At 43.1% G+C, this 22,878-nt stretch overlaps 1 protein-coding gene across 2 annotated transcripts in view; it reads right to left on the minus strand.

Annotated features, from left to right (window-relative positions):
* EEA1 (early endosome antigen 1) overlaps nucleotides 1-22,351 on the minus strand; it is a 114,582-nt gene extending 92,231 nt beyond the window's left edge. The window contains exons 1-3 of one of the 2 annotated variants that reach the window (XM_090042681.1): nucleotides 22,197-22,351; nucleotides 5,561-5,653; nucleotides 2,897-3,022 (exon numbers count right to left, since the gene is read on the minus strand). In XM_090042681.1, coding sequence (XP_089898807.1) covers nucleotides 2,897-3,022; nucleotides 5,561-5,653; nucleotides 22,197-22,220 — 243 coding nt within the window. In that variant the 5' untranslated portion in view covers nucleotides 22,221-22,351. The remainder of the gene's footprint in view (nucleotides 1-2,896; nucleotides 3,023-5,560; nucleotides 5,654-22,196) is intronic. The other variant, XM_090042682.1, reaches the window with a different exon arrangement.
* Nucleotides 22,352-22,878: the final 527 nt, after the last annotated feature.

The raw sequence follows: 22,878 nt of genomic DNA on the forward strand, positions 1-22,878 counted from the left end.
GGTGGCCAGAACTCTGGCAGAAGCATTGGGCTCAAAAGGTAATAATCAATGGCTCAAAGACTAGTTGGCAGCTGGTATCAAGTGCCCTAGAGGTCGGTCCCAGGGCCAGTTGTGGTTAATGTCTTCATCAACGACCTGGAAGATGGCATAGAGTACACCCTAGCAAGTTTGCAGATGACACCAAGCGGGGGAGAGTAGCAAATACGCTGGAGGGTAGGGCTAGGGTTGAGAGTGACTTAGACAAAGTGGAGAATTGGGCCAAAAGGAATCTCATGAGGTTCAACAAGGACAAGTCCAAAGTCCTGCACTTAGGACAGAACAATCCCATGTACCAGCAAGGGTGGGGGCTGACTGGCTGAGCAATAAAAATGGTCAGGAGGCTGGGGCACGTGACTTGTGAGGAAAGACTGAGGGAACTGAGCTTATTGAGTCTACAGAACAGAAGACTAAGGGAGGATTTAATACCTGAAGAGGGTGGGGGTCGAAAGAGGATGGAGCTAGACTGTTCTCACTGGTGGCAGATGACAGAACAAGGAGCAATGGTCTCAAGTTGAAGCATGGGAAGTTTATGTCAGATATCAGGAAGAATTTTCTCACTAGGAGGGTAGTAAAACACTGGAACAGATTATCCAGAGGTAGAAGACGCTCCATCCTTGGACGCTTTCAAAACCTAGCTAGACAAAGCTTTGGCTGGGGTGATATAGCTGGGGATGGTCCTGCTCTGAGCAGGTCAGACTGACTACATGAACCCTTGAGGTCATTTCCAAACCTAATTTTCTATGACCAAGTCTCTGGGGCAAGTAAGACTCCCAACCTCACCTAGGACCCCCCTGCCTCATGCTCACCGCCTCCGTCTCTCAGGCAGGATTTTGTCCAGACAGGGTTCTGCTTCACCCTATCTAAGCATAATGATAAAGTTATTGTTATTTCTTGCAGTAAGGACAACCACAATTCTAATATAATAGAGGGCTTGGTCCATCAGTCTGTCTGTAATGCTCTTGGAGCATGCTGATTGCTTTCTGAAAGAACCCCTCCCCCTCTGCTCCCTGGAGGTGGCAGAGTGCCACCATGAAAGTAGGGATGGAGCGGAGAAGTGAGGCCGCACAGCTGGCCTCACCCCGCCCCCACCTGGCCTCACCCCCCCACCCCCCACCTGGCAGCAGTGGTGCAGGGTGCTGGCAGAGGGGAATGGAAGGGACAGCGGGGCAAGCTTAAGCCCCTCCCCCAACTCCTGAGAGGTGGCAGCAGCCATGGGGGCAGGGAGGATTAAGGATAGGGCTACCAAGCTTCCCCCCCACCTCCATCCTCCTGGTCATTGTTGATGGGCAATTTGCTAGTCTACTAATAAAAGGCAACATTTGGTGCTAATGGACTATTAGGAGCCAAATATCAAAGTTGTATGGCTCACAAAACTAAGCCAGATCTTCTCAACTATAAGCCAGCTGGCACTGCATCTTGAAAAAAGGATCAAGAGCATCTTCAAGCAATCCCTACAGTTCCTATTTGCATGCCTTGCTATCTTGATATATCACAATACCCAGACTCCTCATTTCCCACACTCCAGAATGCCCATCCTCCCTGCTGCATGTGGTGCCCACTCTGCCTGGTCCAGGGTACACATGCAGCACAGGTCTCAAAGCAGGCACTGCCTGCAACAGTCCCAGACAAGCCAGAGCAGGCACTAGATCTGGCATGGTGTGGAGAGCTAAGAAAGACGGTGAGGAGGTTGTCAGGTTGTCAATGGGTTCAGTCTGGCCTGCAGGGCCAGCCCCGTGCCGTTCATCCAGCCCATGGACTGGTCCCAGGCCACCCGCTTGGCCCATAGGCCAAAACGACCCAGCACAGGTCAGAGGCAAACAGACACTAAGGCCCATCAACCACCACCACCCCATGGTAGAAGCCCCAAGCCCCCACTGCCATGTCCACAAGCCGTATACAGTCTGCAGGCTATATATTGCCAACCCCAGTTCTAGACTCATTGTTCTATGATGTAAAATACGTCCACCTACGTATTAAAATGGAATGCCATCCTTAACCTTAATCCAACTTCCACTCCTTTCCAATAAGCTCCTGATATGGCTATAGTTCTCTTTTTTTTTTTCTACCTGAGTGTCAGCAATTTCGCCATATGTCCCCCCGCATACACATTTAAGACAGATGACTTGATCGACAGAGGATTGATTGATCCTTAGAAGTCCAAAAGTTGACCTACCACAAAAGCTACTTAACTAAGTCATCTTGTAAATTATTGGGAAACAAAAATAACTTAAGAGCTTTATCAGATGCTATTTATCCTTGCACCTTTGCCAGTATAGCTGAGGTGCCTTAGTAAAATATTTTAAAAATGGAATTTTAAAAGATTTTAAAGATTCCAATTTTCCTCCATGTTTTCCTCCCTGTTCCATAACTCCAAAAATAACTTAGCTATACCTCAAAAACCAGAGGGACATTTAAGAGTCTCTTAAAAAGGTTAATTAATTAATTAATTATATTATGAAATTTACATTGCATCAGTGATTTAGCAAAATCTTATGCTTTAGGTTCACTATCATGACAAATACAGAAGTATATCAAGTATAAATACTGAATTTCAAAGGAAAATAAAATCAGGCAAAAACTGTTCCAAAAATATGTAAATATAAAATCACCAATATCAGAGACAGTCCACCTGAGAGACAGCTGCAAACCAGAAAGATAGAGACAAAGAGCACCCATGAAATATATGTTTACTAAATTTACCATGTTTTAAGCATGCATAAAAAAATAATTGTTTTGTTTTTTTAAGCATCAAGAAAAAGTGGAATAAGCTGACACCCAAGCATCCAGAAAGGAAACACTTTTAATTTATTTTAAGCAGCCCATTACCAAGCCACTGAAACAAATAAACAAGACCCACAGTAACTGTAGGCAGGTCACGAAGCTCCTGTCTTCTTGTTTCTGTCCCAAAATGTTCATTTTGGTAATGTTCAGACAGATCAGTAGGTGTCACAAACATTCCCATACAAAGTGGACAGATGAAGCCCTGTGAAATGTACATTTATTTTTTTTTTTAATCTAAACTAACAATGGAAAGAGTAAGAACAGGTAAGGTGTCAAATTGGTGGATTTAAAAATTCTTACAAAGCAAAGAAGGCTGGAGGCTGTATCTTTTTGTTTATGAAGTTTTGTAAGACAATTTCACAGATCATGAGATCATAATAGAAAAGGCAAACAAAAGCATGATTAGAAATGTGAAAATAAACCAATTTATCTTCGACTAAGTTTGAACATGCTGCCATAAGACTGTTAACCATTTTTAACCAGTTTTGAAAGGTTTTTGGTACTGCTCTGTAGTACAAAGGGACAATTTACATACAGGCAATCACAATTTATCCATTATAAAGTATCATGTAAAAATCTAACATATTTTATACGTTTTTCAGAGCTTTCATAAAACAAACAGAAAGGCAAACAGAAAGAATTATATTGTACACAAGTTAGCAAACCCAGTTTAACAGTTGCAGAAAACTGGTGAGAGTTCAAATTGGGTACTGACAGATATGGGGGGGGAAAAACTCCAAAACAGTGCTTTACTGGAAGAGAAAGCACATTAGTTTGACCCAGCTCCCCAGCCTCTGTATAGACAGTGTGCTTCAGCAGGGCTGTTTGGTGCTTTTATTTAATAGCTGATTTAATTTAACAGTCTTACATCTCACATTTTCATCTAACACATGGGGCAATAACAAAAGTATTTCTAGATGAGCATATCACATGACAAACTGAAAAACTGATTTTATTTTCTCTATGTAGGGTTTTCAAATCACAGTGTAGTCCACTGGGAAAAAATGATACAGTACTTAAGAAGGTAGACGGGTGCACTAGAGAAAGGGTTGGCAAGTTATAGCCCAGGCGCCACATCCAGCCTGCAGGATATGGGACTTCAGTGGCATTCAGCAGTGGGTGGCTGTCCCCATGCTGTCATGGGGAAAAGTGCCCATGGCAGCTAGATTCTGGCACTCACCATTCTCTGACATGAACTGGGTCATTCCAGCCTGAAGCCTAAACAAGTTGCTAAGCACTGCCTGGGTGGGTCCAAGAAACTCAGCACCTTCGGCTAAAGTTTACCAGAGGAATGAATTATTTGGACAGGTAGATTTGACATGAGTTCTATCTCCAACAAAAATATGGCAACACAGAGTTGTATCCTCAAGCATGAGCTCTACCTCCAACAAAAAAGAGGGCTTTGAGCAGGGATTTTAACTCAAAAAAGTCCAACCAGTTCAAATAATATATCCGTCCTTCATCCTTCTGTTCTCTCTAGCCCAGCCCTGCTGTTTATAGAAGGATCATAGTCTCTGAGCAAATACCCAGATCTTCTGTGGGGCCAAACATATTTTCTTACTTCTCGGCACTTTAAAGTGTTCTAGGCTGGAAAACCACCAAACAAGCCATTTACAAACTAGTCAGCGGGGGACCAGCAGGCACTGGGGAAGTCCCTGTTCCCCCGAGCACTACCAGGAGTGATTAGAAATAACAGTCACAAGCTGGCAGCGGGTAGATTCAGGCTAGATATCAGGAGGCGCTACTTCACTGTCAGAGTGGCTAGGATCTGGAACCAACTTCCAAGAGAAGTGGTGCTGGCTCCTGGGGGTCTTTAAGAGGAGGCTAGACAAACACCTTACCAGGGTCATTTGACCCCAGTACTCTTTCCTGCCATAGCAGGGGGTCAGACTTGATGATCTGCTCAGGTCCCTTCCAACCCTACCAACTATGAAACTATGAAACCAGCCTAGATAGAACAGAATAAACAGGGACTCCCAGTTCTACAGAACAGTAGGTGGAAGATCCTTCAAACAGGTTTGGGTGGCTGCTCACAAAGTAGTTGTAGAAAAGGTTCTCAGGCCAGTTACATAGCAGAGAGAGGACCACCATACCTTTTAAGATTAAACATTATAAATACTTAAATATCAGAGGTTCAAAGAGTGTTAGATATTTCAGTATAAGAGAACAATGATTTACCTGCAGCAATTAAAATGACCACTGCACTTTGTTGCAGATCCTCAGGGAGCTTCAATTAGTACCATTTGCTACTTGGTATGCAACCAATAACCACATTAATCAATTTATGCAAGATATTTGTAAGACAGCCTAAGATAAGTTTTATGACAGGTATCAAGATAAAGTAATGCACAAACCCTATGCCTGAGGAGGCTTTTCCTGATGAGCCTTTGAAGCAACTGACAAAATAGCAATGCAAAAACCACGCAACATACTAAAACTTCTTTGTATACTGCAATATGCACGTCATTTGGGATGTCAAGTGTAAAAATCACTGCTGTGCAATTATTATATCAGCAGATATTCCTGCTCATACTTCACTGCATACAAGCTGAACATGAAACGAACATGTACAGAATCAGCACAAAGAAATCTTCTCTTAACCCACACACATGTATTTGCCAATGTACACAAGGATCATTTAGTTAAGGTCCCTGAATCATCTCCCTAAAGCTTCAACAAATGAGGTTGATCAGATCCCAAGTTTGAGACTCTATTTCCATGTACTACTATCCTATAGTACCTCTGACGAGCTTTCATTGTTCACATCCACTGCATTTCCAGGTGTTGCAGAGGAATCCGAATCTGAGCTCTGGGATCCAACTCTGCCTGGAGTCTGAAAAAGAAAAGATTTAAAAAAAATATTAAATCCTCTCTGAAGTCTGCTATAAATTAAAACTACCCATTTGCACAAGAATTTTACAACAGTTTCATCAATCCACTGAACAATTTCATAAGCAATCCATAAACCGTCAATGCAGTAACATTCCATAAAAACTTATTGCTAAATTCTCAAAACATCATGAGTGATGACTATTAATAAACCCCTATTTAATTTCACTTTCAGCAATTTAGCACAAAAAGAATTAAGCCAAGCTGTGCTTGTTTTTTAAAATCACAGTTAAATAGCCATACTTACTCAAATATAAGACAACCCCAGATATAACATGACCCCCCAATAACTAGATTCTGTACATGGAAAAAATTATAAATTTAAATTTTCCAGGGACAGAATCTAATTATTGAAGGTTTACCTTGAATTTGTCCCCCTCCCGCTGCTAGAGCAGCAAAAATAAATTGGGGGGTTTTGTACACACACACACACACACACACACACACACACACAGAAGTGCTGCTTAAAGAGGGGGAGGGGTGTTGGTACAAACTGCATGCTATTAGTGCTAAGTCAAAAGGCTCATGATTTACCACATCATTCATCGGGCTGGGCGCCAGCAGAGTCAACAGCATTACAAGCAACGTGACCCCATAGATTACCACTGCTCATAGATGTTAGGGTCGGAAGGGACCTCAACAGATCATTGAGTCCAACCCCCTGCCTAGGCAGGAAAGTGGGCTGGGGTCAGATGACCCCAGGCAGGTGCCTATCCTTCAAATAAAGAGAACTGAATTTGCAATCTGTATTCTCTTCCTGGATTTTATAGCTATATATTCAGCTATGAAATCATAATTTCATTAGGAAGAGAGAAAAGATTAATTAGGTGAAGCCAAAACACATGGGAAGAGGAGGAGGGGAAAGTCTTGGCACAAATAGGAAACATTTAATTTCAGCACCCATTAATGAAAGTAACTCATCACAGAATGGAATCACCAGCGGCTTGCCTGACCAAAGCCTGCTTGCTCCCGGAGGCCCCAGAGACAGAACCCAACCTACGCCTCCTTGGATGCTCACAGGGGCAGGACAAAGGAAAACAACAGACTGATTTTTTTTTTTTAATTAGGCACTTCCAAGGTCAAGGGCTTTCCTCTTCTTTCCCTCATTTCCACAGTAAGTTTTACAAACAAAACTTAAGGCTAAAGTTTCCAAATGCTACCTTGAAAGCCTGATACAAAATAAAGCTCCCCAAGATTGTGTACAAATAGCTGAGGAGCGACCTGCGCATTCCAGATAGACAGACATAGTGGTATCAATTTCAAATGATACCAAGATAAACCGTTAGGATGTAAAATATCACTACAAGAATTTGAAGACATAAAAGTGTAGCACAACCAATATGGTTTCATTCATGGTTAAAATCAGCTAAATTACTGTAACTTGTACCAAGACAAAAGCAGGCAGATCAGAACAGTTGACGTGTCCCCCTAAGCAGTTCAGCCTTCCATTTTAAAAGCAGCTAAAAGATAGCTGCTTTTGTCCATAACCCCAGTTTAATCCTACCAAGGTGAGAACATACAGATTTTAAAAATCAAGAAGCAATTCTTATAACTGTATAGAAATCAGTACCCTTCTTTCATATAGTTCACCCTTTTGATTTATTCATATAATCCATACAATTCATACAATCTTCAACCAAAAAAAGCTAAAAGCAAGTCAACCTATAGTTATACTTCATACTAATCAAAATGTGTTACATCAAATACATATTATTTAGTATTTCTGAAATAGTTAAAAACAGTCCCCTCAAAAGAAGCTGCACACACACAAACTTTCAGCACACTATTATAAAATAATGCCAAAAGGAAGTCAGAACAAGCTTCAACCAAAACTAAATGTTCCTCACTAAAGTAGATGTGAAGCAAATGGAAAACAGTAGGTTAGAAATAGCATTTTTCAATCATATCCAGACATGCAAATATGTTCATTAAGTTTAGTATGCAACTACCTTGAATTATTTTTAGGTGAGCAAGAATATATCAATGGTCAGAGCCCAGACCATTTATTGTAGTATTTAGGGATGTTTAAGAGATTTGTATAAAACTAGCAAGACAAATGTGGGGGTCAAGTAGTTTCCTGAACATGTGGATGACTTAAGCCTATACTGAACTGCTTTCATGATTCTGCCCCAAAATTTTAAAATGGGAGGTCATTAGGTCAAGCTTAATAAAAAGGTATGTATGTCTACATTATACCACAGATATACCTATAGGTATGGTAAACATTATTAAACTTTACACACTTATAGAAGCCCAAGCAATGAATCATTCCCATCTATACTGTTCAGAGAATCTCTAATCAGTGATGTTTACTGAAATTAACTGCAGATGTATTATACTTATTTCAATAAAATGCATGAAAGCCAGGGTGGTGCAGGTTGGTCAATATGAAGAACAAGAGTTGGGGATCAATGAAAGAACTCAGCTCTCAATACACTTTTGACAAAAATCACAGCCTTTCCATAAATGAGTTTTCTATGCCAGTAAAACAAGAATAATTTTTCTCCTTCACATTATCTTGATTGATGTAGGTGCTATAGAAGGCAAGAGAAAGCATATTTTGCTCAGATATGTATATAGATAGCCTCACCTCACAAAGGATCCACCTGTTAATTAGCACCCCCAATTCATGACTGGAACCAGGTGTTCTTGTCACAAGTCCTGGAATCCCCAAAAATTTATATGCAGATGAGGTGCAAGGCAACTTCGTCCAGCTGCACCTAATGCAGGGTGAGGTCACAATAATCATATGCAACATGCTGAGAAAGGGGGAGACAGAGGGATTCCAGGTGAACAGTTTGGAGGCCTGTTTCATGATATTTACCAGACATTTAAGATTGGTGAAGATACAGCAATCATTGGAAATGGAAAAGAAAGGCACAGCTCAGTTAAAATGTATGCAGTGTAGCAGCTCACCATGACTTTAAAAAGAGCTGGCACTGAGGAAGATAATGGGTACTCCATGCAATGAGATGGGCACTACCATCTTTCATATTCAGGTGGGCTGCACCAACCTATCCTTGTCATAGCAAGCATGGTGCAGATCAAGTGTAGAGGGCATCTGAATCCCAGAACCTCCAGCCTTGGGTCTGAACATAGGATGCCTCCCAATGGATTTTGGAGTCTATGAAGTCCCAGCATGAGAGTCTGAGATGGAAGGAGCTTCTGGTTGTAGCACTATACATGCTATTTAGAACTATTGAGTTCTGCTCAATCAGTATGGTTTTTGGAACGACTGAATTCTGCTCAATTGGTATGATTTAGAGCTGATTTGGCCAATTTGACCTGGATACGATTTTTTTTTATTTTTTCTTTTTTTTTTTAACCAAGAATTATTGGCACCAAGGGGAGGGTGTCAGGGCTGACAATATGGGCCAGGTGTTTTATAGTCAAGTTGAGTGTTGGCTGCATCAGTGGCAATGCATAAGGGGTTCAAAGGGGTACACATGCACCCCCCTGACAGGCTGCACTCCCTACTTAGGTGATGGGCAGGGGAGGCAGGCAGGAGCACCGGTTCCCACCCTGTGAGCACTGGCCAGGGAGTGACAGCACTAGATGAAGGGCCATGGCCACTTTCAAGACCACCACAGCCACTTCCCAGTAGGTGCCATCAGTGGCACCAGTCATGCATGGGCTGCATTTAATCAACTTCAGTTGATTACTGAGCACATGCTGCTTTTGGCAGCAGTTTAACAATAGACAATGTAGTTAATGATATTAATGAGGTTTCCTTGAATGCCATAATAATATAAGAGGCTTTTTCCCCCCCCATGCATATGGGGGGGGGAGACAGGGGACACCTCATCTTGTATTTAAGTAAATACAGTAATTTAAGGTATTCAACAAGAAAAACTCAGAAACTAAAGTTGAGATTAACAATACAGTTAAATGAAAACTGTCTTCAGACTATACATTTGATAGCTTTCCTCAAAACAAGGTATTAAAATGCCTCTCATTTGGTGGATTATTTTGTAAAAAAAGCCAACAAAATCCCCCAACATGATGAAATACAAATGAACACCAGCAAATTATTTTTTGTAATTTGGAAGGCAAAGTCTGCTTCATATATCAAGGCCGCTGATAGACATGGAAAAAAACCCACAAAAACAGCGTTTTACCAGAAGAGGACATACCTCAGCATTTGTATAGATTGCGCGCTTCAGCAGGCTTTTTGGCACTTATCTAAAGCTGATTTAATCAGCTACTAGATAAAAGCGCCAAAAAGGCCTGCTGAAGCGCCCAATCTATACAGAAGCTAGGTGAGCCAGGTAAAACCAATGCAATGCCTCTTCTGGACATGCACTGCACTTGGTGCGGGGGTGCACTAAGCTGAAAGTAAAGCACTGTTTTAGTTTTTTCTTCACATCTGTAAGCAGCTCAAGCTTCCAATTAATGTTAGACAAGGTTATTCAAGACGAAAGCCTATAAAATGAATCCCCTATTGGAAGCAAAATGTAAATATGCTATTTACAGATTACAAATTCAAAACTGTAAGCAAATTAAGTACATTTTAATTCATTTGGAATCTAACAGAGAAATCCCAGTTATTAACCTCATTGCATTCAGCCAACTTTTCATCAAGAAATTCATTTTTGCTTTTCTTATCCATTTCAAAAGTTCTAATGCTTAATTAGAGTAAAAAATATGCAATATTTATGCTGCTTCCTTCCCCCAACAAGACATCTTCTACCAAGCAAATAACACCCACCCATTTACTCCTCCTGGAGCTTAGACAAACACTTTGGGGACATTTAAATGACTTCCATCAGACACCGCTATTCGGCTTTATAAGTAGGAGAAATCTAAGAAAGAAGTATAGACATGGTCATAGGAATACTCTTGAAAGGGTGAATAAAGAATCAGTAAGGAAGTTACTGAATTAGTAAGTCCCAAAGTATTCTTTTAGCACAGTTTCTCTACCCTTAGATGCATCCTGATATTTCTGGGAAATTTTCACACACAGATTTATTTCCTCTCATGCAAGTCTTTACTTTTGATCTCTAAACCAATTGCTATTCACATGCATACAAATCAAAGTTACCTATACAAATCTAAACAGGGAGTTAAAATGACATATATTTATAGGCAAGCTAGAGGGTTTTGTTTTATAAGAAGGATTCAAGTTATCCATATGTTTTAAATATATACACAGATATCCATGAATTTAGATCAAGCATAATTTTAACACAATTTTTGTAAATTATTTTTTAAACAGATCACTAATCCTCTCTTAAAGATGCCTCCAGTTGTGATCTTTTCCCTCTAATTGAGGGACAGAGACTTTAAGGTACCCCTGTGCCCCTATTTCTTTCCTAATTTTAGAATTGCAGTATATTTCAAATCTTGCATCTGCCAAGGCTAAACATGAGTCCAATCCATCATTTAAGGACCAAAGTGGTGTTTATACACAGGACATTCTAAAGAATTATTTGAAGATTCAGTTATACAAGGTAAACAGAGGTAAGGGAACCTCAGATTATCAGAGGTAGATAATAACAACCATTGCAAGAGCCAGGAAAGGAGTGTGTTTTTCTTGTCACAATCTCCCTTTCAGTTATCACTGAAATAGTTGCTAAAACCACCATGTCTGTGTCCTCTTTGTTACGTTATCTGCTAGTTTTGTCTCCTGCTTCTAAGCAGAGAGCTCAACAATTAAGAGGGCAAAAATTTCCCCCCTCATGGCCAGAAAAAAGACGTTTGATGTGCACGCAGCATGGCTTAGGTGAATGAGAGGAGCCAGGCTGCCCGGCACCTTCCCCCTCCCCACACTACCATGCACACAGCACTGGGCAGCCTAGCTCCCCCACTCTCCCCTCTCCCAGTTGCACAAGCCATACACACAACCACCACCTCCTGACTGGCCCCATGGACGAAGCTAGGCTACCTGCACTAGTTGGTGCTGCCCGAGTGGCATGTGGGGCTGGAGGCAGAGGGGGCTGGAGGCAGAAAAAAAACAGCTGGGCAGCCCATGGGGTACATTCAGCTGGGGGAGGGGGAGCCAAGCTGCCTGTGCTGTGGTGTGGGGGTGCCTTAAGCACTCTGTGAGGACCCAGGAGTTGGGGTGAGCTGTGACCTGTCCTGGCTGCCCAGAAATTGGGCAGTCCTGATCTATTGCTTTCTTACCAAATATAAAAGTTAGGTAATGTCTTGAAGCTGTCACAGCAAGAAGGAGGTCATGGCACTTGTTCAGAAAGATGAGATCAGTAACTTGATGAACAAGATTGGGAAGGCACTGCATACTAGTGAACAGGATGGAAAAGAGGACAGTGACTTGCAGAAGAAAAGACAGTCAAGGCTGGAATAACTTGTGAAATTAACTGGGCAAGAAGCAACATGAAAGGAGATGTTAAAACAGGAAGAGGTGTGGGAAAAAGTGCATGACAAAAACTTTATGGAACTTGTAGTTAAAAACAATAACCAAACAGCTGCTGTTCTACATATTATAGAGAGATACTTCACAAAGAGAGAGAGTTCTTCTAAAAAAAGTGAAGATTCAATGAACTAATTCAGAGATGAGAAATATGCAATAAAAATATTTCCAAATATTCTGTTACATTTTGGAAATAAAAAGGAAAAACTATTCAGGGAAAGCTAAACTGCCAACAGCCCTGCTTGCTGGGGATTTATGAAATATATAGCAGAAAGGGCAGCATCTCCTAGTATTCCTTCCTTGTGTACAGGAGGCTAACATGAGATTAAAACATTATTTGAATGAGATGGACACTAATTATTTTCTCTCAACAACAAATCATTTCAAAATAGAGGTGCAAAAACACATTATTCCGATATAGGATCAACACCAATATAAAGAAAATTGTCTGCATCGGAAATCAGCCTGATGTGTACAATAATTTGACCGATAAAGGACCCATGCATGCGTGCAGCTACAGCACAGCATGTAGGTGGTGAGGAAAACAGCCAGCAGCGTGGAGATCAGCATGCAGCTGGTAAGACTGGTGTAGTGGAATGGGATGGGAGGGGAGATCAAGGCCCCTGTTGTAAGGAAAGGAGTGGGGCTGGGGCAGGCACTGCCCAGCCCAGGGGGGGCACGTGCAGGACAGAGCCACGGCTCTTCTGGGAGGCACGGGAAGGGAGAGGGCTGAGCGCAGCTTATCCAGGAACCACTCATCCAACAGCTCCTACTGCTGCTCCCGCCACTCATCTGAGAAGGCATGGGGGGGGGGCATGTGGTCCCAGATCTACACAGGGCCAGGGCCAGGGCCAGGGCCAGGCCGGGCTTTGCTTTGGGCAGGCAGTGGTGGTGCTAGGAGGGGAGTTATGGGGGGGGCTACAGCAAATTTTGGGGGATCTGGCCAGGCCACAACCCTGCATCCTCCCTGTTACCCCCCATGCATCACCTATGGCCCCCCACCTCACCACCAGTGCCTCCCCCTTTGCCACCCCCCCATGTTGCCTATGCCCAGACCCCACCTTCCCCACATACCCATCCCCTCTCACACACTGGGAGGCTGGGACCTGGGAGCAGAGAGCAGCAGGTTGCAAGTGAGGGGCACCAGCAGGCTTGGGGATGTGGAGGACTGTGAATTGGGAGTGAGGGGCACTGGCAGGGCCAGGGGGCAGTGGATCAGGAGTGAAGGGACTAGAAACTATGAGGGGTTCCAACAGGGCTGAGAAGGTTGGGGGGCTGTGGGTCAGGAGGGCACCAGTGGGGATGGGGCACTGTGGGTCAGGAGGAGCATCAGTAGAGCTGGGGGTAGGGGGGGACTGTTGGTTGAGAGTGAGGGGCCCCAGCAGGGCCAGGGGACTGGGGGCTGTGGTGGCATATCAGGCTTGCTTAGCGCCACAAAGCACAGGAGGGGATAGCCACAGCTGAACCCGCATTCTGGTGGGCAAAGGAGACGGGGGAGCTCTGATTTTCTATGATAAAAAAACCAAAATGAAGCCAAAATATACAGGTATCTAGAATTTATTTTATTATAATGAATGAGGCACTGGTAGGCTTCCAAATTGCATGTGCGTGTGTGTGCGCATGCGCACGCACACATATATAGTGTTTCATTTTAAACATGGAAAGACATGGATTGTGGGTATTTTAATCTGAAAATTTTCGATTTTTAAACAGAGAAAACCAAGATCCCTGGAAATCAGTCTTTAGCAGTAATAGGAGTTTCAGCTTTACTTAAGCAGGAAAAGGACCATGAGTTACATGAAGACTGGCTAAGCTCCTGCTCTATGCAGCCACGATTCAGGGGTGGGGGAGAGGAAATTTCATCAGTCTGCTTTTCAAAAAAAAAATTTTTTTAAATCAAAGTATGTATTATTTCAGGAGCAATGTTTTATGCAAGAAAATATGGCAATGAGTTCTTATACAACAGGTAAGTATGAACAGCCATGTTCTAGATAAAGATGAGTACTCACAACTGCTGTCTCCTTAAAGAGAGCAGGAATAGCATCATGCATAAATAGATGCAACTTACACTGGAAATTATTACCACCCACCTTGAGGATTAGGAGTAAAGTGCACATGAAACAATTACTTATGAAGAAATATGAATCTTGAACCTCAAGCTTCAAAAGCAAACTTGAGAAGAGAAGGAATTTTACTACCATATGAAGTAGATTTCTTAAAACTACTGTTGATCCAAACCTCTTGCTCCATATGAATACAGGCAACCCCTCCTTAGCACTCTTAATTGGGTCCTGAAAAATGAAGCATTAAGTTAAACAAGCATTAAGTGAAACAAAAGTATTTGACAACCCAAAATGGCAACTGCAATTGTTTTTAATGTCCCAAGAAGGTGACTGCGAGCGTTATAACAAAACTCGCTGAGCGCCAAGTGAAATCAGGTATCAATTTCAAAGGAGTGTTTTGGCAAAATAGCGCTAAGTGAAACGGTGTTAAGCAGAGGTTGCCTGTAACAAAGTAGTAAGTATAAGGCCACCCACTAGGAAACTAAGGGATCCAGCATTCACTTTACTGTCCCCTTTGGAGTTTCTCTGCTCAATCTCTCATGTGATAAAGTCCTTAAAAATGGAGGCGAGGTGGATATGTGGCTACTATCACAACTGAAGGAGACAGCTATTTTCTGTAACTAAAGATCCAATGGCCAATAAGACTTTCAACAGTAAAAGGGAAAGGAGCAATGGGCAAACAGTAAGGGGGAAAAACCTGCAACCTTAAACAGGAATGAAAGTGCAGTTTTACACTGGTCCAGGGGTGGAAGGGAGGGGACAGTGCTTTAATTAGAGCAGCTCTAAGAGCCACTTCAATTAAAGTACCACAGCATTTCGTGTACCCATGTCCCGGCGCTTCAAAATGGTAGCAGGGGCACTTCAAATAAAGCTTGTTCAATGAGCGTTAGTTCAAGCACCCCCACTACCATTTTGAAGCGCAGGGACACTGATGCACAAGATGCAGAATGCTGCTGAAGCACAGTAATTACCACGCTCCAGCAGACTCAATTAATTGCGTCTTCTCCAATGCGCTCTAATTACAGTGCGAAGCAGCCTCCATGCTTGTGTGCAGGCACCCAAAAGGACCAAGACACAAAAACTGTACTACATGAAGCCACGTTCACAGTAAGCTAACTTACTCACTCCAGGGTGAAGGAGTAACTCTGCTTAAGTCAGTGAATTGGCTTGGTGTAAATGAAAAAGAAATTATATGCGGTGTTACCATCAGTGCTGAGCAAAATGGACCAACGGTCAGTATAGTTCTAAATGTTATCATTCCAAAGAGAAAGGAACGGTCTTTTTAACACAGGCATTTTTGAATGGTCAGTGTCCAACACATGGGCAAACCTGCTTCTAAAATTTAAAAATCAGGACTTCTTTTAAAATGATCACATTACATCTACCACTCCTGTGTTATCCAGGAGGAGAAACTACTCTCTCTCCAGTCAAATACACAGAAGAGACATCTTCAGTAATTAAGAATTTGCTTCCCATAAAGTACGAAGTAACCAACGCTGTTAAAAGAGGAAAACTGGTCCCCACCAAAAAGATCTTGCAATCCAAAAGTCCTGCAGATCCCCATTGCAAAATTTATTCCGACAGTCCGCATATCCAAAAGAAATTTCCTGCTGATGTAATCATGACCCGTCTGTCTTAAAACAGAAGGAAGAAAAACAAATGAGAACACTGCATTTTATGTTAAGAATACTTTTCTTCAACTTGGACAAAGTCAGTAGCTGCCCTCCTAATAGATAAGCTATGGGCTTCCTAAACAAAGGTAACACTCAGATACCATTCTTGCACCTCAAGACACTGAAAAGCCCCACAGAAGTTACAGACTCATTTGTTCTGGGGCAGGAGTCATCAAGTATCAAAGCTTTCTCCCATGTAACTCCAGTCTGTTCTGTCAGCTGATTATACTCTCTTGCGCAGAGGAAGCTCTAATGAAGGGCTGCTTAAGTCAAATGACAAAGACTTTCCTAAACTGACTAATATGAAGAAATTTTTATTCTAGATATCTGAAAGCCAGCTGAGTCCCCCTCAGTTGAAACTATTCCTAGTTCACAAGATACCCTAAGTAACAACAGACCACTGTTATACCAAAAGAATATCTGCACTAATGGACGCAACTTTTCTGTGAATTTCTGAAACAAAGGCAGATCTTCAGAGAATCACTGAATTAGGGCTGGAAGGGCCTTCAATACCTTCCTTTGGGGCCGTTAATAGCCAAGGTATAAAATAGAAAGTAAAGTTGGGGTAGGGAAGGGCAAACAAGCCAGCTTTGGCAGCAGCACAAAAAGATTGTTCTTGAGCCTGTTTAGACAGGCAGAAAGCTAGCTGATAAGTGGACAATTTTAGCCTCTCACTTCAGAACATATCAGTGCATATCTTACCAAGAGAAGCTCAGCTAATCCCAAGAGTCGGAATTTGCTCAGACAATTAGTGAAGAAGAAAATACTATTCTTCACTTTCTGTTGTAAATTCTTACATAATGTTCCTACACACTATTAAACAATTGCCATGTTTCACCTCAGAGGTGTCTGCCTTTCACCTTGTTTTATGCATAGTAACTATTGCTAGCTTGTAGTATTTGGCATTTACAAATGAACTGTTATTACAACTTTCAGGATGAAAGGTACTATATAAATGTAAGCCACTATTACCACATAGTTGATTACAGCCACTGCTTTATAAAACACTGTAGGCACGCTATAATCACACTGAAATGCACCCCATTCATGCCTTATTGCTTGTATTATGCAAATACCAAACAAAATTATTAAATGCTATTTAGTAAAATCCTCGACCCTTTTTAAGGGAAATGCTACTTTAAAAAGACACTATTGTCCCAGATCACAGAGCATGCTTTTTCCTCAGTTAAAGGAGCTCTTGTACCAAAGCATCAGGATCTGGGGGGAAAAATGCACATAATGTCCACTATCAATACAATACAGACAAGCTGCCAAGAAAAAAAACCCTCTTAATTAAGGCATTATGTAGATGTTGAAACCTCAAATGCATTTATGCTAGACCTTTAAAAGTTGCATTTTATATGCATTCTTTTCAGCAGAGTAGATGGATAAGTTTTTAGTGGATTCAGCTGTGACTGACTAAGGCCAGGTACAGACATTATACTTTTACTAGCATAAGTGATCAAAAACTGGTCTATACCCATAACAGAAGTTGAGCACACACACAGACTGGTTTAAAAATGACAGAACCCGATCTAAGATTTGCCCTCTCCCCGCCCCACCAAAGGGCGAAAGTGTGTTCTGTTCACTACTAATCTAAACTGCACTACTTACAGAAAACCATGTAACTTAGATTAATTCCACCTCAGGCTTTTTCAGCGTCTGTACCTAGCCTGTGTATTTATACACAATAAATCCAGGTTCTTACCATAAAGGTGGTTGTGTCATGCACTAGTGAAAAAATCTCAGTATATATGCACAGCTTTATAAATCGGGCCCACAATACATAACCAAAGAAAGTAAGTTGACACTGTTTTGGTTTTCTTGTTTGACTGGAACTTGTTTGTTTTTTTTTAATTATTCACAGCTGCATAAATTACTAGAGTACAGGTGATGAGCCCAGATATCTACATAGAGACATGCAGAGCTACAACATACACTTAAAAAACAAAAGTGTAAAGCCTTAAGTATGCTAACCTTGGAAAACTGATTATGTTAAACTAGCACCTTCTTGACTCTTATGTGCAAGTTGCATTTGTTTACTGTTCTGATATGTACACGTTTACTGTTAGCACTTCAGTCAATACAGCTGCTGAAGAACAAACTGAAAAACATAATATTCTTTCCATGTATCATCAAAACTAAGCAATTACAAAAAAAGACATCACTAGCAACAAAAAAGAAAAAGAATTCCACTTTCCTTTCAAAAAAAACAAAGGAAGTTTCAAAATGAGAGAAAGTATATTTTTAAAAGGTGAACTCAGCAAATATCATAAAAATGACCAAGTATAAATATAGATCCCTACGTCTTTTTGAACAGTCATTTCTGTGCCTACAACTGCACTAACTTAAGTATTTTTTCAGTTCAGAATAAAATATATTTTAAAGGTTTAAATTAGTGTTATGGACATGGGTGTACACAATTTTTTTCAGTCCAGATATAAATACTGCATGAGGTATTACTGTCCAGTTATTCTGAATTCCATAAGTAACAAAACATAAAACACAAGAATGAAGAAAGAATAATATTAAACTCCCTAGTACTAAGCAATTCGCAGCATGTTTGTCTGGTTCTTTTCACAGCTTTATTCATATTCAATCTGTTTTTCTCTTTGGAATCTTCCTGGGAAATGGTATAGTTTTCAAGTGTGGCCAACCTGTGGCATGCGTGCCGTAAGTGACATGAGGCGGCCTCTGTGTGGCACAGAACAAACTGGGAGAGAAAAGGCAGCACAGTGGCATAAGGCAGGGAGCAGAAAGCAGAGTAGCAGTTTGGTTGGGGAACACAGGGCAGGACAAAAAAAGCAAAGCAGCAGATCAGGCAAGGAGCACAGGGCAAGGAGCAGACAGCAGAGCAGCTGATCAGACAGGAAAAGGGGATTACAATAGTACCCAAGGAGGCTGTGTGGCAGGCCTGTCAAAAATGTTGCCCCTGACTGACCTAGAAGATATTCCACATTTCAAATTAACATGTAGTAACATCATTCCAAACTCCCTCTACAAATGCATACCAGCAAGTGCGAACACTCGTGCTTTCTTTGTTTGCGTACTGTTTGTATCATAAATTGCAGTAAATTCTGGTTACTTGCATGTTGGTTCAGCATATAAACTGTTTAAGATGCTGCCAATTTTGTAACTAGTTGTACTCCCTTTAACTGCATCATTGATGAAACTGACTGAGTGCCCTCAATTTCAAGGCTTCAAAACCAGTCTTGAACTGATGTGCTGTCAATTTCCAGGATGCTATGAGAACTGTAAGATACTCCAAGAAACAAGGTAAAAAGCCTTAAGGAAGTACAAAAAGATCAGCAGACTATTCCTGAGGTTAATGAAAATCCTTCACATTGAATTCAGACAACCACATAACCTTTTACAGTCCCCAAGACCAGGTACTTAAACAGAGCTCACTCTGTAACATTTTACCTAAGAAAACATACTAGACAACACTGTTACCTAAACTCTCTCCTATGCTAGGAACAAATACTGTGCAATGTAATATGATAATTATATTTCCTTTTTTGAAGTGTGTCACCTACTTTACAGCAAGAGAAAATGAAACTGGGCTTAGTCTTCAGTTCCCATGCTAAAAATCAGATCCTTGAAGTCAATGGAATTCCATACAAGTACAAGGGTCTACCTCTAACAGATCCAACTGCTGGACTGTGACCTACTAGACTTAACTTCTTCCCCCCCCCCACACACACACACACACCTTTTAAACGTTATGGGATGCCATGAACAGCTGATGAACGTGCCACCTTCTAGGTCAATCTCCAAGTTCAGAGATGACACATGCCCCATATTTATCATGTGGATTACTGTAGAGCCTAAGAGCCCCCAGTCATGGTGCTATTTTATCCTAGGCACTGCGCATACAGAAGATGAAGAGGATGTCCCTAAAAAAGAGTATCCAAGCATCAGGCAAGAGACAATAAAAAACAGTAAAATGTTCTGGATAGACATACATGGGGGGTAGGGAATGGAGTGGTCTAGGAAGTCAAAAAGGACACTGCAGCAGTGAAATGAGGCTGGACAAGAAATTGCTCTGGGTAGACAGAGGAGAGAAGCTGTTTCTTGGTTCTGTTAAGAAACAATCAGCTCAATGTAGACAGTCTGTACTAAAGAGCCAGAAAGCGTTCCAAGTTGCAGATGACATGGAGGTGCTAACTTCAAAAACTGAAGTGAGGTCTGCTCAGTTGCGACTGCGTTTAAGATTGTTATGGCAAATGAAGACTGTCAAAATAAAAAAAGGTTTCCCTTTGGTGCATAATTTCAGTATGCAAGTTATAACATTAACAGTGGCTATTATCAAACTTAGGCAGAAGGGAATTAACCAAATTCAAATAACAACCAGAAAAGTAACAAAAAAACTGACTTAAAATACACATAAGGAAATATGTGCCAGCTATTTGATTTCCTTCATTATCAATCTGCTGTACTAATGACACACACTAAAGGCCCATGTGGGTTCTTTTTTCTAAAAAAACTTTAATGAGTTGTCTCTGAGGACTCTGTTTTAAAGTTTAAATTGTAAATTGACAAAGTAAAGAGTGATGGATGCTTTTTAATGCCAATGACTATCAGGAGTCTTCCTCATATTTTGTCAGCTATATACCTCCTACCAGCAACTCCCAGGATAAGTCGGACATAGACTGTTTATACATTATTATTATTATTAAAGGAACACAAGATTATCAAAAAAGTAAGGTTTTCAGAAGTCTAGTCAGTCCCTTGTGGCCAGAGTTTTAAAGGTATTTAGACAGCTCCCTCTCAAGCCATATCTTTAAAAATAAATCTGGCCCTTGTCCTTCTGTTCATTCTTTTATTCCCCTTAACTCGGCCATTAACAGTTCTGCTTTCATAGCAATTCGTTTTCCACAGTGCTACAATACTCCGTTTCAAAAACCACATGGAGACTCTACTTGTTTTAAAGATGTTTTAGAAATGAATAAATAAGAGACAACTGTCTACATAGAAAAAAATTAAGGTGTTTATATTGGTCTTGTCTTTGATCATAGATTTCGTACATTAAACTTAGGCTGTGGACAAAATATCAATCAGCAGTATCACTTAATGTTTTCCTTGTATTAAATAAATTGTTCCAAACACAGGTAATCTCCCAGGATCAAATGCACCTAATTAATATGAACAATACTTAACTGGATCAGCACTCCAGTTTTGCTGCTGCCTAATTTGGTTTCCAACAAATTTCAGAAAGGAAACTCTTCCTTGTAAACAATAACTTCCAAAAGGGCATGCTTTGGCTGTCTATTTAGGAATGACAACAAAAACACTGTTGAAGCTTAAGGTTGCCCTAAGCCAGGACTTCTCAACCTTTTTTAGACTTGTGGCACCCCTATCTAGAGCTCTCTCAGATCTATGCCAATGTGAGGCAGCCCTCAGAGAAGGCCAGCTCTTAGTTTTCACTCTTTTTTTTACCTACAGAAAAATAACAGAGCAGTTTTTTTCTTTTGCAATGAGCTCAGAAGGACCACAACTATGGATTTCCATTTGAAATCTTGGAGTTTATCTTGCAAATCATTTGTAAACCTACCAGTTGTAAACATAAATGAGCTAATATTATGTGGTACTCCTGAAAGGATCTGAAGGCACCCCAGGGTGCTGTGGCAGGCTCTCTGGGTGAAAATTGCCACCCCCGGCTGTGATGGGCTCCAAAACGCAGACACACAACACCCTGTCTCCCCGTGCACAACTGTCTGCCTGGACTACTCGAGACAGCCAAAGGGCACCAAGCCGCTCCCGGCTGCTAGACCCCCTGCTTCAAAGCCTGTCTCCCCTCAGCAGACACCTTCTTTTGAGGAGACCCGAAACCTTCTGGAGACCTGAAGCCCCCCAGCGCTTTTCACCACGTCCACGCCACAGGAGCTGGACACGACAGACAGGGCCGGGGAGCTGTGGGGAGCTGTCGGAGGCCAGTGACTCGACTCTTTTTCTCCCCCAGCCGAACTCAACAGACGAAGACTCCCCCGCCCCGCCCCGGTGGCCTCCCAGCCGGCTCCCCCAGACCAAAGGGACCCCAGCTCGGGGAGCCACCTTGGCAGGGCCGCTCCGAGGAAAGCCGAAGCCCAGGCGAGGGGGAGAGGCGCCGGCCACGCACCGCGGCGGCTCCGCAGGAGGAGGGGCGGCCCCAGCCGGGAGGGCGCAGCGAGGCGGCCGCACCGGAGCCCCATGCCCCCGGGGGTGCGGCCGCCGGCGGGCCCCCGCTCAGACGGAACTGGACGCCGGCCGACCCCGCCCCGCGCCGGGCCCGCAGCACCCCCAGGCCGGGCGGGCGCGCTCGCAGCCACGGCGGGCGAGGAAGGGGCCTGAGCCCGCCGGCACCGCCAGGGAGGGGCCGGGCCGGGCCCCGCGCGCTCTTACCCGCTGCAGGATTCGCCTGAACATGGTGCCGGCGCCGGATCCCGCCGGGCAGGGGAGGCAGCGCCGCGCCGCCCACGGGGCAGCAGCGCCCGGCGCGGCCCGGCCCGGCCCAGCTCCGCCCGCGCCCTGACAGCAGCGCCGCCCGGCAGGCGGAGCTCGGGCGCAGGTGGGCGGGGCCTGACGGCGGGGGCGAGGCGCGGCGCAGCCCCCTTTGGCTCCGAGCCCCGAGGGCAGGCGCCGCTCTATCTCCAGCGCCGTGTCCCGAGGGCAGCGGGCCCGGGCCGTCCTGGCCGGCGCCCTCCTGGCCCTGCCGCACTGCTGGGCAGGTGACCGGGAGGGGCTCTAGCCGCGGGCCCTGGGGCCGGCGGGGCGTTTCCCTGCCCCTTCCCGCTCGCATGCCTGGGCGGTTTTACTGGGCGCTGCCTCAGCGTACTCCCTGTACAGCTGTGCCTCTCGCTCTGGCTGTTACGTTTCTTACTGGCCCCATCACCGATGCGGCCTTATAACTTTTACTTGGTGGGCCAAAGCCTGCACTTGCCCAGTGACATATCAAAAGGCCTGGTCAACCTCCTGGCCCTTACCAAGCTTGCCCTGACCACAGTGGCGATGCGTAGTGGGTGCACGTGCACCCCCTGAGATCCGCCGTGCGCCCCCTGGATGCGCTAGCTGTGAAACTGAAAGT

This window comes from Crocodylus siamensis, chromosome 4 (assembly GCF_052110815.1).
Source record: "Crocodylus siamensis isolate JL-2025a chromosome 4, ASM5211081v1, whole genome shotgun sequence".
Lineage (NCBI taxonomy): Eukaryota > Metazoa > Chordata > Crocodylia > Crocodylidae > Crocodylus > Crocodylus siamensis.